Source organism: Microcaecilia unicolor, unplaced genomic scaffold (assembly GCF_901765095.1).
Source record: "Microcaecilia unicolor unplaced genomic scaffold, aMicUni1.1, whole genome shotgun sequence".
Taxonomy (NCBI): domain Eukaryota; kingdom Metazoa; phylum Chordata; class Amphibia; order Gymnophiona; family Siphonopidae; genus Microcaecilia; species Microcaecilia unicolor.
The window spans coordinates 654,090-673,088 of record NW_021963690.1 but is presented as its reverse complement, the minus strand read 5'-3'; the positions used below and the strand labels follow the sequence as shown (position 1 = coordinate 673,088).

Sequence of the window (18,999 nt, the reverse complement as noted above, 5' to 3'; positions counted from 1 at the left end):
GTTGATAAAGGAGCTGGATCTTGGCTGCTGGGAGACCAATACATCAGCACCTTCTGTATGGAGGGGAAGCGGTTCTCCAAGCATCAACGCTTCTCAGGTGCCAAATCCTTTGACGCCCTGGAGCTCCCTGCACCATGTAACGAGAGCAACCGATGACGATGCTTCATGGCCTTCGCCCGAAGTGTGGCACAGATTCGTTGTCGGGTCCAACAATGGACAGTCCCAGGGGCCCTGCACAGCAGGAGGCCAAGAGGCAGGTGGAGACGGTGCTTCACTGCTCCCAGTGTTTAAGGGTCTAGCAGCAGCCATGCTTACCGACGTTTCTGGTTCGATTCTTAACATCGATGCCGACGTAGAGGAGCCGGTCTTGGATCCAAAAATCCTCTTTCGTTGAGCCTCTCTGGAAACCTAGGTCCTCTTCTTCATGTGAAGATAAAGTGGGGCTATAGTCAGGTCCGAGACACTGAAAACACCAAGAATGGGTATCCTTCCCAGAGACAGTCCGACTGCACAGGTTACAGCCACTGGAAACCTTCCTGGACATGGAAGGAAAAACTTTGGCTAAATTAAACGAAGCGATGGTGCCAGAAAAAGGGGCAAAACACGGCAAAAAATGAAAGGAAAAATCCCAGCTGAAGTCAAGGTCTAAATGCGGCTGACAACGAGAAAAAGAAAAGGACCGTCTTCCGCAACCTGGTACAATCATTAGTACTTAGTCATCTAGACTATTGTAATGCACTCTACGCGGGATGCAAAGAGCAAATACTCAAAAAACTCCAGACAGCCCAGAATACTGCAGCTAGACTCATATTCGGAAAATCAAAATATGAAAGTGCTAAACCCCTACGAGAGAAGCTACATTGGCTCCCACTCAAAGAACGCATCATGTTTAAAATATGTACCCTAGTTCACAAAATCATTCATGGCGATGCCCCAGCCTACATGTCAGACATGATAGACTTACCACCCAGGAATGCTAAAAAAAAAAATCATCTCGCACATTCCTTAATCTTCATTTCCCCAACTGTAAAGGTATAAAATACAAACTAATGCACGCATCAACCTTTTCCTATATGAGCACACAATTCTGGAACGCACTGCCGCACAACCTAAAAACGATCTATGAACTAACCAACTTCCGCAAACTACTGAAGACCCATCTCTTTGACAAGACATACCACAAAGGAGAACACATGTGAACTCCCCCACATGTATTAAGAAATGTCCTATAACGTACTCTTGTTATATTACTATCATGCTTTATCATTATCATGTAACCCAAAATCCTTCTGTAATACCAAATGTCTATTCTCTTCTTACTTCTACTATTCATGATTGTAAGCCACATTGAGCCTGCAAAGAGGCGGGAAAATGTGGGATACAAATGCAATAAATAAAATAAAATAAACTTAAAATTGGACAAAAATTAAAAATATAACGGAAAACAAATGAAGGGGGTTACACAGCCAAGAACACAATGCAAGGATGAAAAAAATTGCCAAAAGGCATAAAAAAGCTCTTTTGGACCAAGCGATGTAAGGAGACAGTAAAAAAAACAAACAAACCATCCTCTCCTCACCATGGTAGAAAAAGAACTGAGAAGACCGCGTTCTTGCAGCAAGTGGGAGGGCAATTGCACATGCACGGAGGAGCATGTCTAAAGCTCCACTTAGCTCTGCTTATTTTTTTCATGTATCCCGCACTGGGCAATGCGGGTTGGCATCACCCACTTATGAGAATACATAAGCCTGCTTTTCCTCAGAGAATAGGACAGCAGGCTGTGAGAAATGAAAGGACTGAATAAGGTCATTCAGTATACAAAAATCACCAGCCTTCCAAGAACACTAACTAGCAGCTTGTCCGTCTAAATGTTGAAAAGCAATCCTTTTTTATTATTTCAAAATATATCCAAGTAACAAAATGCATTCCTGAAGTACTAAAAGAATGCATCTGCATATTTTTTGTAACTTTTTTTTGTCACAGAACTCAACAAAAACTGAAGAAAACACGATAGCTGGGATGGGACGACTTCCCTATGAAGAAAGACTAAGGAGGCTAGGGCTTTTCAGCTTGGAGAGGAGACGGCTGAGGGGAGACATGATAGAGGTATATAAAATAATGAGTAGAGTGGAACAGGTGGATGTGAAGCGTCTGTTCACGCTTTCCAAAAATACTAGGACTAGGGGGCATGCGATGAAACTACAGTGTAGTAAATTTAAAACAAATCGGAGAAAATTTTTCTTCACCCATCGCATAATTAAACTCTGGAATTCGTTGCTGGAGAACGTGGTGAAGGAGTTTAAAAAGGGGTTAGACGGTTTCCTAAAGGACAAGTCCATAAACCACTACTAAATGGACTTGGGAAAAATCCACAATTCCAGGAATAACATGTATAGAATGTTTGTACGTTTGGGAAGCTGGCCAGGTGCCCTTGGCCTGGATTGGCCGCTGTCGTGGACAGGATGCTGGGCTCGATTGACCCTTGGTCTTTTCCCAGTGTGGCATTACTTATGTACTTAGATAAAGGCCTATCACAGCTGTCTAACTACATCTTTTTGAGATGTCACTATAGACTACATCAATTTTGTACTTCCCTTCATTCCTAAAAGATGCTTTCATTAGATTATTTTGGTTTTCTTCTAGTTATGTCAAAACATTGTATTTTACAGAAGAAAAGTAAAGGACATATTGTTGCCTAAAAGACAAGTGTCATATTGGCAATTTTTACATGAAATGAGAGACATTTCAGTATACTACTGGAATACTTTAACCATCACCTTAACCACTGTGTTAATACTTTACTATGTTACCGTTTAAAAAAAACATTTAATTTTATATAGCATTATAAAAAGCACACTAAACGTTATTTCTCATTTTCAGTTTTGCATCACACACACAACACTTGCTTTTAGGCGAGGATATAGAAATAAAATATATTCCTCCTTTCTTGCTGAAATACTTTCTTGCAAAGGTACACTTACCCAGTCAATGTTCCATCATCAAAGGTTTCTTCAAAATATATTTCCCCAATAGGCACTGGGGTCTTATATTCAACCTAAAGACAGTTACAAACATAAATGAATAAATATGCTACATATTTTTCACAACATCTTGTTTCTTACATTTTAAATATTGTTTTAATTTTTGTAGTAGTTTGCATTTTTAAACGGCAAAAATTTAAAAACTCCATGTTATTTTCTACCAATTTACGGTGGTTTACTAATAGCTTTTTCACTCATGACCTAAAAGTAACTTGTGAGGACTAACTATGAAGACAGCAGTGCAATGAGTTACTTATGGTTCACAAACTATCACATCAACTCATATGATACTTTGAAAAAACTTTGTTAGAAAGCTTCCAAGCAGCTTTCTAGAATGATAAATGAGTGCGTAGTGCAGGCTGAACTCTGGTCCATGGCTCCTCAAATGTTTCTAAAAAAATAATCAGAAAGCTTATTTTAATGGGAAAAAGCATAAAAATGGAAGGGAACCGGTTTATGAAAAGACTAGGAAAAAAGGCCTGTTTTGGAAACCAATGAAACAGGCGCTAGCAAGGTTTTCCTTGGAGTGCGTATGTTTGAGAGAGTGTGTGTGTGAGCGACTATGTGAGAGAGTGAATGTGCGAGTGTGTGTGTGTGACAGAGAGTGAGACTGTGTGCGAGTGTGTCTGTGAGAGAGAGTGTGTGTGAGAATGAGAGTGTGTGCCATGGGCCCCCCCCTCCCTCCCTCTGAGTTCCAGGGTCGTCCCTCCGAGTTCCAGGGTTGTCCCCTACCTCCCTCCCTCCGAGTTCCAGGGTCATCCCTCCCTCCCTCCGAGCTCCAGGGTCGTCTCCCTCCCTCCGAGTTCCAGGGGACCGAGTTTCAGGGTCCCCCCCTCCCTCCCAGTTCCAGGGTCATTGTCCCTCCCTTCCTCCCTCCCTCCCTTCCAGTTCCAGCACCCCTCCCTCCGAATTTTAGAAGTCATCTTCACTTACCAAGTTGGGGTTACAGCAGCAGTCAGCAGCGGTAAAAGGCGTGTAGGCTCGGCCCTTCTCTCTCGCTCAGCTCTGGTCCCGCCCTCATTTCCTGTTTCCGCAAGGGCGGGACCAGAGCTGAGAGAGAAGGGCCGAGCCTGCATGCCTTTTACTGCTGCTGCCGTCCGAGTAAACCCGACTTGGGAAGTTAAGATGACTTTTAAAAATCGAAGGGAGGGGGCCTGGAACTGGAAGGGAGGGAGGGAGGGAGGAAGGGAGGGACGACAACACCCTCATGCGTGTGACGTCACTTTCATTTTCCTGGCAACTCTGCAGCGTTCCCTTCCAGTGATTGGTCACTGCTGGTTGTGACGAACCAGGAAGCACGCAAATGTCAGGACAGGAGACGGATACAGCAGCCAGCACGAACCCTTCACTGCCACGGACTCAGCTTCAGAATGTTGGAGGTGCTTTTTATTATAGTAGATAGGACAAAGTGCAGCACTGGGTGACACTCATCTTAACAACTGGTTTTTCTCCTCATTTTGCAATTTAAAATAAACAAATCTGAATACTTTCTCACTTGCCTCAAAAATCTAAATAATTTAGCTAAGAAAGCCAAAAACTCATCAAAAAGGGCTGGGCAAACAAAAGCAAACAGACCCTAAAATGGAAAACTACAGAAAAGCTGAAGATGATGCTCAACAGGATGAAGATACTCATTGCTGACTCTACCAAGCCAATAGCTTGGCGGGCAGAATTGAAAAACTCTGAAAATCACTGCATAGATGCTCTTCTTCAGCCATGGCTGTCAGAGCAGGACTAGAGAATGATGCGGGGGACAAACTCTGTCCCTAGCCACAGAAGACTGTTTAACCACCCTTAAGACTTACCTTTGGGTTTAAAAAGCAAAAACATGTGCATGTAAGGACTGCATAAACGAATTAAAACAAATGCCCTAAAAAATGTAATAATACAGTGATGGAATATTCATTGACAGGAAAAGGGCAACGAGAATGCAGTATAGGCTAGAGTTAAAACTCGTAGTGTGATACCAAATTATACAAAACTCTAGCAAACAGTCTTCAAAGAAAGTGCTTTTGAATGGAGAAAAAGCCCTCAGAAACCTTAGGCAAACAGCCACAGGTTTTAAGCAAGGTTACTATCAATAAAAGTAACATAAGTACATAAGTACATAAGTAGTGCCATACTGGGAAAGACCAAAGGTCCATCTAGCCCAGCATCCTGTCACCGACAGTGGCCAATCCAGGTCAAGGGCACCTGGCACGCTCCCCAAACGTAAAAACATTCCAGACAAGTTATACCTAAAAATGCGGAATTTTTCCAAGTCCATTTAATAGCGGTCTATGGACTTGTCCTTTAGGAATCTATCTAACCCCTTTTTAAACTCCGTCAAGCTAACCGCCCGTACCACGTTCTCCGGCAACGAATTCCAGAGTCTAATTACACGTTGGGTGAAGAAAAATTTTCTCCGATTCGTTTTAAATTTACCACACTGTAGCTTCAACTCATGCCCTCTAGTCCTAGTATTTTTGGATAGCGTGAACAGTCGCTTCACATCCACCCGATCCATTCCACACACGCTGGGTTTCAATCATCGGGCATAAAAAACTCCACAGAACAGCTGAGCGCCTTTCTTGCTCTTCAGCTGAGCGTATATCTTGCTCTTAGCAATTACTTGTCCAGATTTCTGCTCTTAAATATTGAAATAACTTTTTGATCTAAAGCATCAAAAAAATAGAGGCACTTAACTTAGTCGCGTTAATGAAGAACTCGTATCTTAATGTTCAACGGGGGCCACCGTTTCACCCCGGCAACAAGGCTTCATCAGGAACCAGTCCCCATTTCATGACATCATCATTGAATGGTGGAGATACATCGATGATGTTTTCATGCTTTTGGGTGGCTCATTGTTAGACTTAAGTAATTTCATGATATGGCTCAATAGCTATAACAGCGGCATTCAATTTATGGAACAGCACTCCTTTGAATGTATTCATTATCTAGACGTGGAAGTAAAGATCTTTCAAAACCACTTTGTTACCAAAGTTAATAAGAAACCTACAGACAGAAATACATTCTTACAGAATTCCAGTTGCCATCCAGCACAATTAAGGAACAGCCTCCCGTTTTCTCAAATGCTAAGATTGAGACGCATCTGCACAGATTTGTCTACTTTTAAACAACAAGCCACAAGTCTGACTACTGATCTGGCTGATAGAGGATATTCAAAAACAGTACTCAAAAAGGCTTATCGCAGAGCTAAATATAACAACAGAGAATTACTTCTGTCCAGCACTACCAAAGGAAAAACTGACGAAAAAATGTTCACGATGGTAATGCAGTACAATGAGACCAGCCCACACTAGCTCGACTAGTCAGAAATAGATGGGAGATCATACAATCTATTCCCGCTTTCAAGAATACTGATTTACGCATTGCGTTCTCGAGGTGCAACAATTTGAAAGAAATGATCAGTCCAGCTGATTTAAGAACTGGCAAAAAATACAATGCCAAACCGATCTATGGCCACTTCAAGTGTGGTTTTTGCCAGATTTGTTCCATCACGAAGCAAATTAAACGATTTCTTAACCCTAAGACTAACAAGCTCCACATCTTACATCATTTCACGAATTGTATGTCAGATTACATTGTTTACGTAATCAGCTGTCCCTGCACAAAATCCTATGTGGGGATGACTACAAGAGCATTGAAAACCAGAATCTTAGAACACAGATCCAATATCTGCAGACAAGCGTTTGAACAGCCATTGGTTGAACATTGCATCATGAAAAATCATAAATTTGAAGAATTACAGTGCTACATGATTGACAGAATTGACCCCTCTAATAGAGGTGGTAATCGTAAATTAAAATTGCAGAGGAAAGATGCCCAGTGGATCTTTGATCTAAATACATTGGAACCTAATGGTCTTAATAGTTCTATTGATTGGCACATTTTTTATTGATTTCATCAGTAGACCATGATAGTCTGTCAGCAGTATCTTAATTGATTATTCTATTTATATCAGCTGGTCTATTGATGACGCTGAGACGCTATCTTTAATTTTTTGGTGCTCCCTTTAGAAGTAAGCGGATCCATGTGTGACTTTATTTGTGCTTATTTTGATCTCTAATGCTCAGCATAATCTTTCTAACTTAAATGTTTTTTCATATTTCCAGCATCACGCTACAGCGCTCCGTTCCTGATAAAGCCTTGTTGCCGGGGTGAAACAGTGGCCCCCCGTCGAACATTAAGATAGGAGTGCTTCATTAACGCGACTAAGTGCCTCCATTTTTTTGATGCAACCTTAAGCCCACTGTCCGGCGTATCCCATTGCGCCGAAATAAGGATCTTCATGGCCTCATACACATGAAAGGAACGAGGTGGGCATTTGGTGCCAGACATAATAGAGGGCACCAGACCTGTTCCCCCTGATGATTCAGGGGGGAAATGGCCAAAACCTCAAAAGCCCCAACAATCAGGGAGGGAAGCTCTTCCTTGCGAAAAAGGAGGGCAGCCGTCGGATCATCCCCCTCCTCAGAGGGCAGGGTGACCTCATCTGCCAAATCCAAAGATTCTGAGGGAGAGCCCAGAGACAAAACCGGGCCATCTGTGTCAGATAGCTCCTTGGGATCCAAAATCTCCACCCGGGGACGTTTTGGCAGGAAAGACTGAGAGGCTGCAGCAACCGAAGTTTGCTCAGCAAGAGACAGGGCTGCCTGAAGAGAAGCTCCTGACTTCTTCAAAAGAAAGGCACTGTGCATTAATAAAACAAAATCTGGGGAAAAAGGACCTTCAAGTGATTCCCCTACTCCCTGTACATTGCTTCCCTCCATCAGAGCCTGTGCCACAGAAGCGCGCTGCGCCTCTTGTCTATCAACCGCCACGTGCGCAGCAGGTTGCGGCTGAGAGGAAAAAATGGCACCCGCCAATGTGCGCTGCACTAAATGCCCTGAGGAAAACTATCCCCTGCGCTTCCGACCCACTGGACGCCTGAGGGGAACCCCTGTCGCGGGCTCACGGTGGCAGGACTCACACTCCTCCGATGCTGCTCTCTGGCCCCCACACCGGGAGCAGCGCTTAGCCGCCTCAGAAGGCATCGAGATGCTCCACAAACGCCTGCCCCAAAACTGACTCGGCAGAATGTCTAGTTCCTCCGTATGATTAAACAAAAACAAAGTCTCTTTCCTTTTTCTTTTTTTAGTCAGGAGAGAAAGGAAACACCCGATCAGGCCCACAGCCCCAGGTGACGGAGGAAAGGTAGGGTGAGACCGGGAGGGACCTGGCACCACCAGGTGTACACCACAAGCTACAAACAGCCACTCAACCCCTGACTGTGCTAAACTAGGCCCAAAGGACACCAGTAGCAAACCAGAGTTGCATAGAGATAAAGAGAATACTGAGGTTCAGCTGGCTGCACAGGTCCACATATAGCAAACCTCGGAGGTTCTCTCTATCTACCTGCTGGTAGAGGGACACAACCCACAAGTCTCTGGATAGATCTGTGGGACGCCATGGAAGAGGAATTTTTCCATTGTTTGATATTTATAAATTACTAGTAAAAAAGCCCCGTTTCTGATGCAAATGAAATGGGGGCTAGCAATGTTTTCTTCTGTGTGCATGTGGGAGTGTGTGTGTCCCTGCCCTCTGGCCTCTCTCCCCTCCCCCCTCTGAGTCCTTCACTGTTACAGAGCCAGCGATTTGATTTCGTGCTCTGCTGTTTTCCTTCACTGACTGTGTTACAGAGAGGGCGGGGCAGACACTCATAGGGAAACCGGATATCTCGCCCCCTTCACACTTCCGGCTGGAGGCTTCATAGAACGTTGGTGTTGCCTTTTATATAGAGAGATAAGGAGTTTATTATTACACCATTATATTTAGAGATCTTATTACAAACCATATAATTAAGTAAAATTCAGCAGAACCAATCTGACCCTGAAGGATTTTTCAAATTTCAGCCCAGAACCCATCAATCCATACTTAAAGAGGAATCAAATAGCACTTCCAGTACTTTAGAAATTTTATCTATTTTAAAACAAGAGCCCTCCAACATTTTAACTGTGTCTATAGCACCCAAGAGAGCTGGAGCACTCCCCGATAAGCCTCCTCAGGGACAAAATCTTACAAAACACCACTCTCCACCCAGGGGGCCGTAGAAGCTCAAGTGCCATTTTATCCAGGGATGATAGCCATTTTAGATAAAATGGCTATCATCCCTGCATTTTCTGCAGCATATGAGGAGACACTTGCTCCTGCTACAACTGGCAAGGGCAGGCTCCCTTCCTGCCTCAGATCGTGCTTCTGGCTGTCCTGGTGCACATTCCTATTAGTCCAGTGCCCCTCCAATGCAGAAGTTGCACTACTCGGGTGGTCACCACAGTGTAAGCAGCATTTGGGCACACTTTAGTGGGGCCTCAATTCTCTTTCCTCATTGCTACAGATGCTGCTAGCAAAAACATTACTAGCACACAGTGCTTCCTGCTATGAAGCCACTTCCATATTGCCACTCCTGATGTAAGCCGACTGCCAAAAAATGCTATTGGGAGTGAAAGCTGACTGCCAAAAAATGCTATTGGGAGTGAAAGCTGATGCTCCCATCCACTATGCTGGGGTCTGCTCTCAAGCATCTACCTTCCTCCAAAGGAGACCAGGAAATCCTACTAAAGGTAACAGCTCCTCAGAAACCTTTGTTTGTTTTTTTTAATGTGAAATCCAGGGAGAAGGGGGGGGGGAGGGAAAGTTAGCACCTCAGGTACATTCAGAAAAACAAGAGAAGTCTAGCCTCCTCTAGGTATCCCTCAGCATATGGCTACTCAGAGCTGGACCCTAGATTTCACCCCCCCCCCCCCCCCCCCCCCACAATCAAAAAAAATGTTGGTTATGGTCAACTGAGTGACCAGTTTGCCAACAGGGCCCAGGAGCAGCAGCTCATCAGTTAAGAAAAACAACTGCATGGTATGCTTATCACCATCTGCTGGACACAGATGATATATATATAGGGCTGTGCTCACAAGTCTGTTCACAGACTACATCTGCTGGTTAATGGCATAATCCACTGGTTCTGGGCTGGGCTGGTTAACAGTAGGAATATTTATACTCAATCATTACTTATACATTTTAGTCGACAAAATAATGATACTATATTCATGTACTATACAGTAGTACCTGTGGAGAAACTCCAACATCTTCATCAATATCAGTTACTTCAGAGTTGTCAAAATTCACCTCAGAATCAGCTTCATTTTCTGCCTCTGTACTTACTGAGCTGCACACTAAAAACCCCAGACATATCCATTCCCATTTGAATTTCATATCCTTTATCTGAAAAAAAAAAATAAAAAGATATTTCTACAAATATAATTCCTACAGTTCACAAAAATAGCGCATAACATGAACTTCAACACTTTGAAGTTATGAAGTTAACACTTATCAATGTTAGTTTTGGTAATTTTGGCGATTATTTTGAACTTTTTACTTTAGTTTATTTTTATTTTGTTTTCTTCTATAAATATAAGGGTTCTTTTACTAAGCTGCGATAAGCATTACTGCAGCTAAAAAGGGCTTACCACAAGATGCGCTCAGGCATGCTGAAGTTGCCAAATCAGTGCACACTATTCATGCACAAAAAAAATTTTTTTTTACATTTTTGTGTGGAGGGGGCGTCTGGGAGAGGCAAAGAGTAGGTGTTTCAGCACTAATCAGTTAACATGTCCACATTACCACATGCTGATTAGTGCAGGATTACCGCTGGACCCCTAACCGCCTACAAATAGGGCACACAACTCTCAAAAGCAAGTTACAAAATGTGAAAACTGGTTATTCTCTCAATTTTCAAGGTTAGAGCAAAGAATCTTATCTTCTAAAAAGAAGGAAATAACATCCTATCAGCAGATGGAGGCAGAAAACTAGTCTGCTGATATCACCCTATACAGAGTCCTCTGCGGTCCTCAGACACCCAGTATCAAAGCAATCTTAACTAAATCTCTTTAAAAAAAAAAAAAGGCTTTGGACATAAGTTAACAGAATCAGCCTCCAACCCTGAGGCTTTAAAATGCCAGAACAAGAGAAATAAAAAACAATATAAATCTAGCAGGGTTGACCCTACCTTGTATCCAGATACAAATGTCCAAGAAACAGGCTAAAGATTTGTTAGGCAAGTTTCTGAAATGGTCAGGAAAGGAGTCAAGGAAAGAAAATTAGTGGGTAAGTTCCAGCTTTCCCTTCATCTGCCCTCCAGACCAGTCCAGATGCACAGGATGTACTCAAGCAGTATCTTACTTCCAACCTGCTGCCCCAAAAGCTGTGTGCTCTCCACCCTGTGCATTCAACTATACTTCATGAAAGAATGCAAAAAGGACCAAGTGGCCACCATATTAATCTCTTCTGGGGGAGCCGACCTTTGGTCTGCCCAACACAAGGCTCAGGCCCTAGCAGAATTTGCCCACAGCCCTGACCCCTAGATATGTAAGATAAAGTGATGACCTTAATCCAGTGGGCTACAATAGCCTTTCTTCTTTCCTAGGAATGCCAAAAAAATATAGAGGTGATCCAATCTGTAAAAAAGCTAGTCATATTTAAATATCATCTCAAGATTCTATGAGCATCCAGTCAGTGGATGTCTTCATAACCCTTACAAAAGGCATGCAAGAAAATGGCCTAAATGTCATAGAACAGAGGCAAAAAAAAAAGGCATCCTAAGTGATGTTCCCTGTTCCATCATCACCAGGAAAGGCTTTCAACATGAAAAGGCTTGCAACTTTTGATCTTCTTGTGACTGAGCAACCAACCACCAAAAACATTGCTTTTGAGTGTTATATCCTCAATCATCATCCCCCTAATTAGTTTGAATGATGGTTTCACTAAAGCCTTCAGAACCAAGTTCAGATTACCCAGAGGACTAGCAGGTGCCAAGGAGGCAGCAAGCATTTCACCAAAGGCCCCTATACAGGGGTTGTCTACAAGGATTGTCCCTGACTCCAACTCACACAGCAAGAAAGAGCCAACATCAGAACCATTAGAATTTAGGGCTGACCCGTTATCTAATCCCTCTTGCAAAACCAATAGAGATGCCCCAAAAGGGCCTACCCTGCACTCCCATCATCAGGCCACAAAAAATCTTCCACACATAGACATGTGTCAGGGGGTTGACCTTTTCCTGGCTTGTCAAGACCTTAGTCGAATATCCTCTCTTTCTCAAGATGCAAGCCATAAGACAATATGGAGTTGAATCCAGTGTCAGAATCAGATCCCAACCTGAAGCTATGATGACCTATCAAATTTACCAAAACCAAAGATTCATTTCACTGCTGTATTATGTAATAGCTGCAGGCGTTTCTGCAACCCAGCTCAAAAGTTATGTAGAGAGTTACAATAGTCCAACTGGGGAAGGAGTACCACCTGACAGGACCGCTGCGAGACACAGCCAGGCCCAGGGCAAACACCCCCCCGGGCCCACCCCCTTCTGGGCCGGCCTGCACCCCCGACACCACCTCACTTACTTGTCCTGCTCGTCGTGTGCACAGCAAACTTCCCCAGAGCCCAGCACCAGCACTGCTCTCCTGCTCCTGTGCACATCAGCAGCACCACAGAGCAGAGTCCTTCCTTTCTTCCTGCCATGTCCAAAGAGGCTGTTTGGACGCAGCAGGAAGTACTCTGCGCTGTGGCACTGCCGCACACAGGAACAGGAAACTAATGCTAGCGCCGGGCGGGCCCCCCTTGGATGCTGGGCCCTGGGGAATTTTGCTCCCCCCACACCCCCCTCTCGGCAGCCCTTCCACCTGAACTATAGATCTGAAATTATGCTAAAACAATGAGACTCTGAGCACTTATAATTGCCTAAGCCTGAAAAATAATGTTCTACTAAAGGCATTAATTTGTTGCTCATGTGATAGTTTAGATATCTAAAATGTAGTTTAGATATTTAATATGATGCCCAAGACTTTTGAATGGTCATCAATTTTTAAACTTTCACCTGATGTTGATATTACTGTCCTGTCTGGAAGATGATCAAAATCCCCAAACCACAGAATTTTTTTTTGTTCAATTTTTAAAAAATGGTTGGTGGCCCATTTATCTATAATCAAAATATAATTTTGTAATGTAAATACGGCATCAGAGAATTTCGCAGAAGTACACAAAAGATGTCATCTGCATATAAGCTTTCCCACTCATGGCAGGCTCAATGCGGCTTACATGGGGCAATGGAGGGTTAAGTGACTTGCCCAGAGTCACAAGGAGCTGCCTGTGCCTGAAGTGGGAATTGAACTCAGTTCCCCAGGACCAAAGTCCACCACCCTAACCACTAGGCCACTCCACTCCTGAATATAAACAATCATGAGAAGAAAAAAGGAATATGTACTTCAAGGATAAGATTAAAGTTTCCCTAAATAAACCCAGAGAACTATTTCACACAGTGAACTACTTAATCAAGGGAAAGAAAGAAGAGTCAGCACAATATGTTGATCCTCAGGATTATGCAATTTAGGTACATCAGAAACTTAACACGAAACATTCAGACTCAAAATCTAATGCTTTAGTTTTTTGTTTTTTTTTAAATATCTTTATTATTAGAAGAAAGGACATTTAACATTAAACATCACATCTGTATTATGTCACGGTTGCACAATCAGATGCGTAAGCTGATACATGTAGTCAATGTATTCACAGTATTTACAGGTTAGTACCGGCTGATAGATATTGGAAATCTAATGCTTTAGTTCTGCTCACATCAAGGGAAGAAGTAGAGGATAATGCTTGACATTCATTCCACATGGTAGATGACAACATGATAGAGAAATTGGTGAAGAGCCTATCTCTCACCAGAGCTCAGGTTGACTCCTGCTCGTTGATATTTAGATCAATGCCGGAGATAATTGCTCCTTTTTCTAAAAAAAAATTCTAGTGAATAAATCGCTGCAGGAAGGTGTACTGGTAGACTCACATAAGAAGCAACTGGTAAACCATTACTAAAAAGTCATCACTTGATAGAAGTATAACGAATAACTACAGAGCAATTTCAGTTATACCGTTCTTAGCAAATATTATTGAGAAAACTGTGTTGCACCAACTAATGGAGTTTTTGTTAAATGACTTTAGGGTTACCATATGGCTCCAGAAAAGGGGGGACACATTGAAAGCAATGGAAGTAAAACCCAGACTGGCTCAATCAATGATGGAAATGGCATAGCCAGAATGCAATTTATGGGTGGGTTCATGCATTCCCTCTCTGCTCCTTGGCTGCCCACCCATTGAATGTTAAAAAATAGTACCTTGGATGGCAGGAAACCCTGTGCTCCACCAGGTGAAAGACCTCCTTCATTGGAACCCTGAGGCTATCTGAACACTATGGCAGTCATGACACCCCCCCCCCCTCACGCTTAGTTCTCATGCATAACCTGAGAATGGCTGGGGGAAGGGGATGTCACAGTACAGACTGTGGTGAATGGGAGCGAGGTCGCCAACTACCAGTGTTCAGATGGCCTGAGGGGGTTCCAGTGAAGGAAGCCTTCAGCTTGCAGGGCTTGGGGGTCCCCACTAGTCACACAGATTTGTGCCATGCTGGGTGGGCCTCATGGACTGGCATAGCAACCTGGGCATATTTGGAAGACAAAAATGTGAATAACTAAGTATCCATAATATCATACATTCAATTCAACAAAGGTTGCGGAGGCTGCCAAAATGTAGGTCAAAATTGTTAATATAAAATATTAGTGCAGAGATCTGCAACATGAAACTCTTTGAAGGCCTCAATGCAAATCTATCATGGGAGCACTAATACGCAAAAGCATGAGCCAAACAGGAAAAAAAAAAAAAGTTAGGGGTGGTGAAAGGGGGAATAAGAAAACGTGACTACTAAAGACTGGGGAAGGGGAAAATGAAGATAGACTGCTGAGGATTAAGGGTGAACAGAAAAAATAGCTGATGGGCATGAGGGGAATACCAGAATTACTGCTGAAGGGGGGGTGTTGAGAAAGAGCAAGAGACTGCTGAATATGGGGGCAACAAAGAAAGATTACTGGGATAGAATGATTACAAGAGACTGATTAGGATAAGAGGATTAAAGACTAATAACTGCTGGGAATGGGGGGGGGGGGGGGGAGAAATACACACTCTTGCTCTAAGTGACTGCTCATGATAGGGGAAAGATTGCCAAGGATGAGAGGAATTGACAGCATGCAAGAGAGATACTAACTGCTAAGAATTAGAGGGGATGGAGCTAGTGAGCACGGCCTCTGTGGATGGGGGATGGAGAGAGGGATAAAAGGCAGCAATCTGAGTGACCCATTTATGATAGAGTTGCTAATTTAAAAATATTTTGGACAAAATAAAAAAACCTTGCTATGGTTCTATCTGGATAAGTTACAGACCCTTTGTCCTTGTGGTAACACTGGTATCCATTTCAACAGGGTTAATATGATTAATATGCCTGGCACTTTACAAGTTCTATAATAACTAGAAGTCCTAAAAGAAATGCAGTTGTTCACATATGTTTGTCTAGTTTGGGACAGGCATAATCAGAACCAGCAGTACCATGATACAACTGTGAATTACTTCTACTCCCATCTGGATTTCAAAGACTATGGGGCCCTTACATAGAAAAATGTCAGCAGATAAAGACCTGTATTGTCCATCTAGCCTGCCCAACAAGGCGGCCAGAGTCTGGTACTTTGAGCAGGTTCTACTTCTTCATGATTAAACACTGGCATCATAAATAGGGCAGTTGGCAACATGCCACCTTGCCAACCTCATGTAGGCAGTTATATGATGCAATCTTGGAACATAATGCCACAATACCATTGCTTTCACCCTAAGATGTATTTCCTTCCCCCACCGCTAAGTAGCATAATTTATTCACCACTATCAACTTGATAAATTCTCCCCCCCCCCCCATAGAGATACACAGCACATGCAATTATAGTATATGCTTTGAATACGATATAACATAAGCATGCTTAATTGCTCTCTCTCGCTGCCAAGTTTGGGGCACAGACCATATAAGTCTGCCCAGCACTGCTCCTACTTCCCATCTACTGGAGTTGCTGTCCAAGCACACTCCAGCCTTAATCCTGATCTGTCTTTTACAGGACCCAGATCGTAGAAGTCTGCAGCACTGGTCTTACTTCCTGTTCCCAACCTCTGGAGTTGCAGTCAAAGTTCACCATCTCACCCTTTGCCCCTTCTTTTTTTGTATAAGGGGTGAGGTAGAGGCCGACCAACCCAGCAGAAGACGATCTCATTCCTTCGGCCGCCTGCCCCCCCCCCCCCCCTTACAAGCCCTGTTGATCTACTGGCCTCATCAAAGGCAGGAACAACGCCCACTCATTCCTGCCTGGTGACACTGTTCAATGGAAATGGCCACTGTGACTGTCACAGGAGGTCACAGCAGCCATTTTGAGACTGGCATTGACATAATCAAGGAAGAGTAATCGCAAGTCACTCCTGCTTATGCCAGTGCCAATCTCAAAAGAGCTGCCAGGACCTCCCGCAGCAGTCTCGGCAGCCAGAAGAGGCCACTAGACCACCAGGGCTTCTTAAAGTAAACCTGGGGGGGGCCAGGTCTCTGCCAAGAAGGGACTCCTTTTCTACAGCAGGATGGAAGGAAAAGGGGTAGTGTGTCTTCTGCCATCAGGTGGCCCAAGGGGGGGGGGGGGCAGAGAGTGATCGCAGGTGGGGGTTGGGAGAGTTTCAGTTTCTGCCAAAAATGCACTGGCATTTTCAGCAGAAACCCGAACCCGGATTCTGGGACAGCTTTGGTGCCAAATCCGAAACTGTCTCCCTCTAAGGTAGGCTTATAAAGACAGTCCACTCAGCCATCAGGTATTTAACATGGGACATAAAGCACCTTTAAAAGCTGGCTACTGTATGGAGAGAAGTGTCTTCCCTGTATTCTCACTGCTAAAAATATGCAAAGCTCCCAGCTGTGGTAACACCAGATAAGATATGTGAAATTGTATGCAAGATGTGGATGCAGATGATCTCCTACCTTATCTACAGCATACCTCACACAAAACAGCCATAACTTGAGCAACTCTTGATGTTGCAGAATATAGAAGAGGAATACAAAAAAAAAAAAAAAAGAATGTCCTGGACAAAGCACACACTATGATTGGCAACTGAGAAGTATTCTTAGCTTGTGGAAAGGATACTTTTCTGTCATTATTTTACTGTTTTTCTGTGTATGTTTTACAGTGTCTTGACTGACCTAGAGGTATTACACATTTTGATTTGTTTATATACCTGTATTTATAGGACAACTAAAAAATAATTAGTAATATTATTGCTAAGCCAAAAATACCTCCAAGTAACCTGAAGCCACAATTTAAAACATTGGAAAAATGCTTAGCACATAGACACCCATGCACCTTACCTTGTTTCCAAAGTTACCAGAGTAATAACATCCACTGATTATTATTATACTATATAAACACTGAATTTTTCTCCTTAGCATCTATAGTTTACAGAGAGCTAATTGCTGTTGATCTCAATTGAACTTTCCCTCAGGGCACCACTAGAGGCCCTAAGGGAAAAATGACAACTAAAGAAACGGCTATTACTCCATTTCTTATTAGTACAGACAAAACATTAACTAAATTATATGCAATAAAATGAATAGCGAAGTATGCAGAGAAACAAGAGATGCATGTGGGGGGGGGGGGGGGGGCACACTGCAAGTAAAAGTGGCTGTATTATACATGGATGCCCAGGAAATATGGGACAAGTAAGAAACTCTCAATACTGAGTGGGAGCAGCAAGTTTATTTATTTATTGCATTTGTATCCCACATTTTCCCACCTCTTTGCAGGCTCAATGTGGCTTACAATACATCATGAATGGTGGAAATATATAAGACAGACATTTAGTATTACAGAAGGAAGTTGGGTAACATTATGATGAAAAAAAAAACATGGTAGTAGTATAACAAGAAGATATAGCAAGGCAATTCTGGATGTTATGTGGAGGAGTTCACATTTGTTGCCGATAACATACCTAAAAGTGAGGAGACCTTAAGTTACCAATAGGCTGACGCCAAAGGAAACAACTTGCAGAAAAGTAAGAAGCTTAATAACTGCCGGGCACTGAAAAACAAAATAATGTCGTGTAGAAAAGCTGTGGGGAAACATTCACACAGGGGCGCGAGAAACTCGTTAGCCACTAGTTTTCTAACAGGCAGATGATCTGTAAAGAGCAAATACAGCAGGACGTGCCCAAGAATAACGGACACGATCAGAGAGAGACGCGCTCATCAACCAAGCGGGTCTAAAGCATCCTCTTACCACCACCACATCTTTATTTCTAAAATTAAACAGGCACCGCGTGGGACGGACGACCAGCGCGCACCCACCCGTACAGCAAACACCACCCCGAAGAGCACCGACCACACCCACCTCCTCCTCCTGCTGGGAAAAAAAAAACCAACGACCGGCTTTTATTCTCCAGAAGAAGAGGAGAAACACCGGCCGGTGCACACGTCATCGCGCTCTCACTAGGCAACCAACTAACCAATACCACAGAAACTTCGAAACCGCTTAATTAGGACCCAAAGTAGGTCCGAGAGTCCTCTCTCTCTACCTCGGGCGATGGAGGAGAAAGGACACTCGTGCAGATGCTCCTTAACGCGACTAGAAGAGGTCTGCCTAAGGGGGGAAACAGGTGGATTGTGCGGAGGCACCGGTTTCCTTACTGACGCACCTGTGGCGGGCTCCAGAGCCTCCAGCATTAACGGTAAACAAATCAGCGAGGTGGCGGGAACACACACCGTTACGCCTCAACAAGCAGACTCCGCCGCGCGAATCCCGCCTCACACCCCCTGGCTGTGCAAATGCCTAGAGAGGAGCGAAAAAACGCGCGCAAGCCCAGTGCGTTGGCTTCCGCCTGCCCGCGCAGGCGCACTCGGTTTCACTAGTGAGTGATTAAAGCGAAGCGTCGTCGTCGGTCTGAGCTCGTGCAAAGTGGCACAGGTTCGTAAAGCTGCTACGCGCTGAGTTTACGGTTAAGTTTCCCGCCCTGCTTTAGTCTACGAAAT

General features: G+C 43.7%; 1 protein-coding gene across 1 annotated transcript in view; it reads right to left on the bottom strand.

The window, feature by feature from the left end:
• Nucleotides 1–18,767, bottom strand: part of LOC115459572 (calmegin-like) — a gene marked incomplete at its 3' end in the record, with an annotated part of 99,505 nt that extends 80,738 nt beyond the window's left edge. Inside the window, exons 1-3 of the mRNA XM_030189383.1 lie at nucleotides 18,666–18,767; nucleotides 10,143–10,298; nucleotides 2,982–3,055 (exon numbers count right to left, since the gene is read on the bottom strand). Of these exons, the coding sequence (XP_030045243.1) occupies nucleotides 2,982–3,055; nucleotides 10,143–10,289 (221 nt within the window). The remainder of the gene's footprint in view (nucleotides 1–2,981; nucleotides 3,056–10,142; nucleotides 10,299–18,665) is intronic.
• Nucleotides 18,768–18,999: the final 232 nt, after the last annotated feature.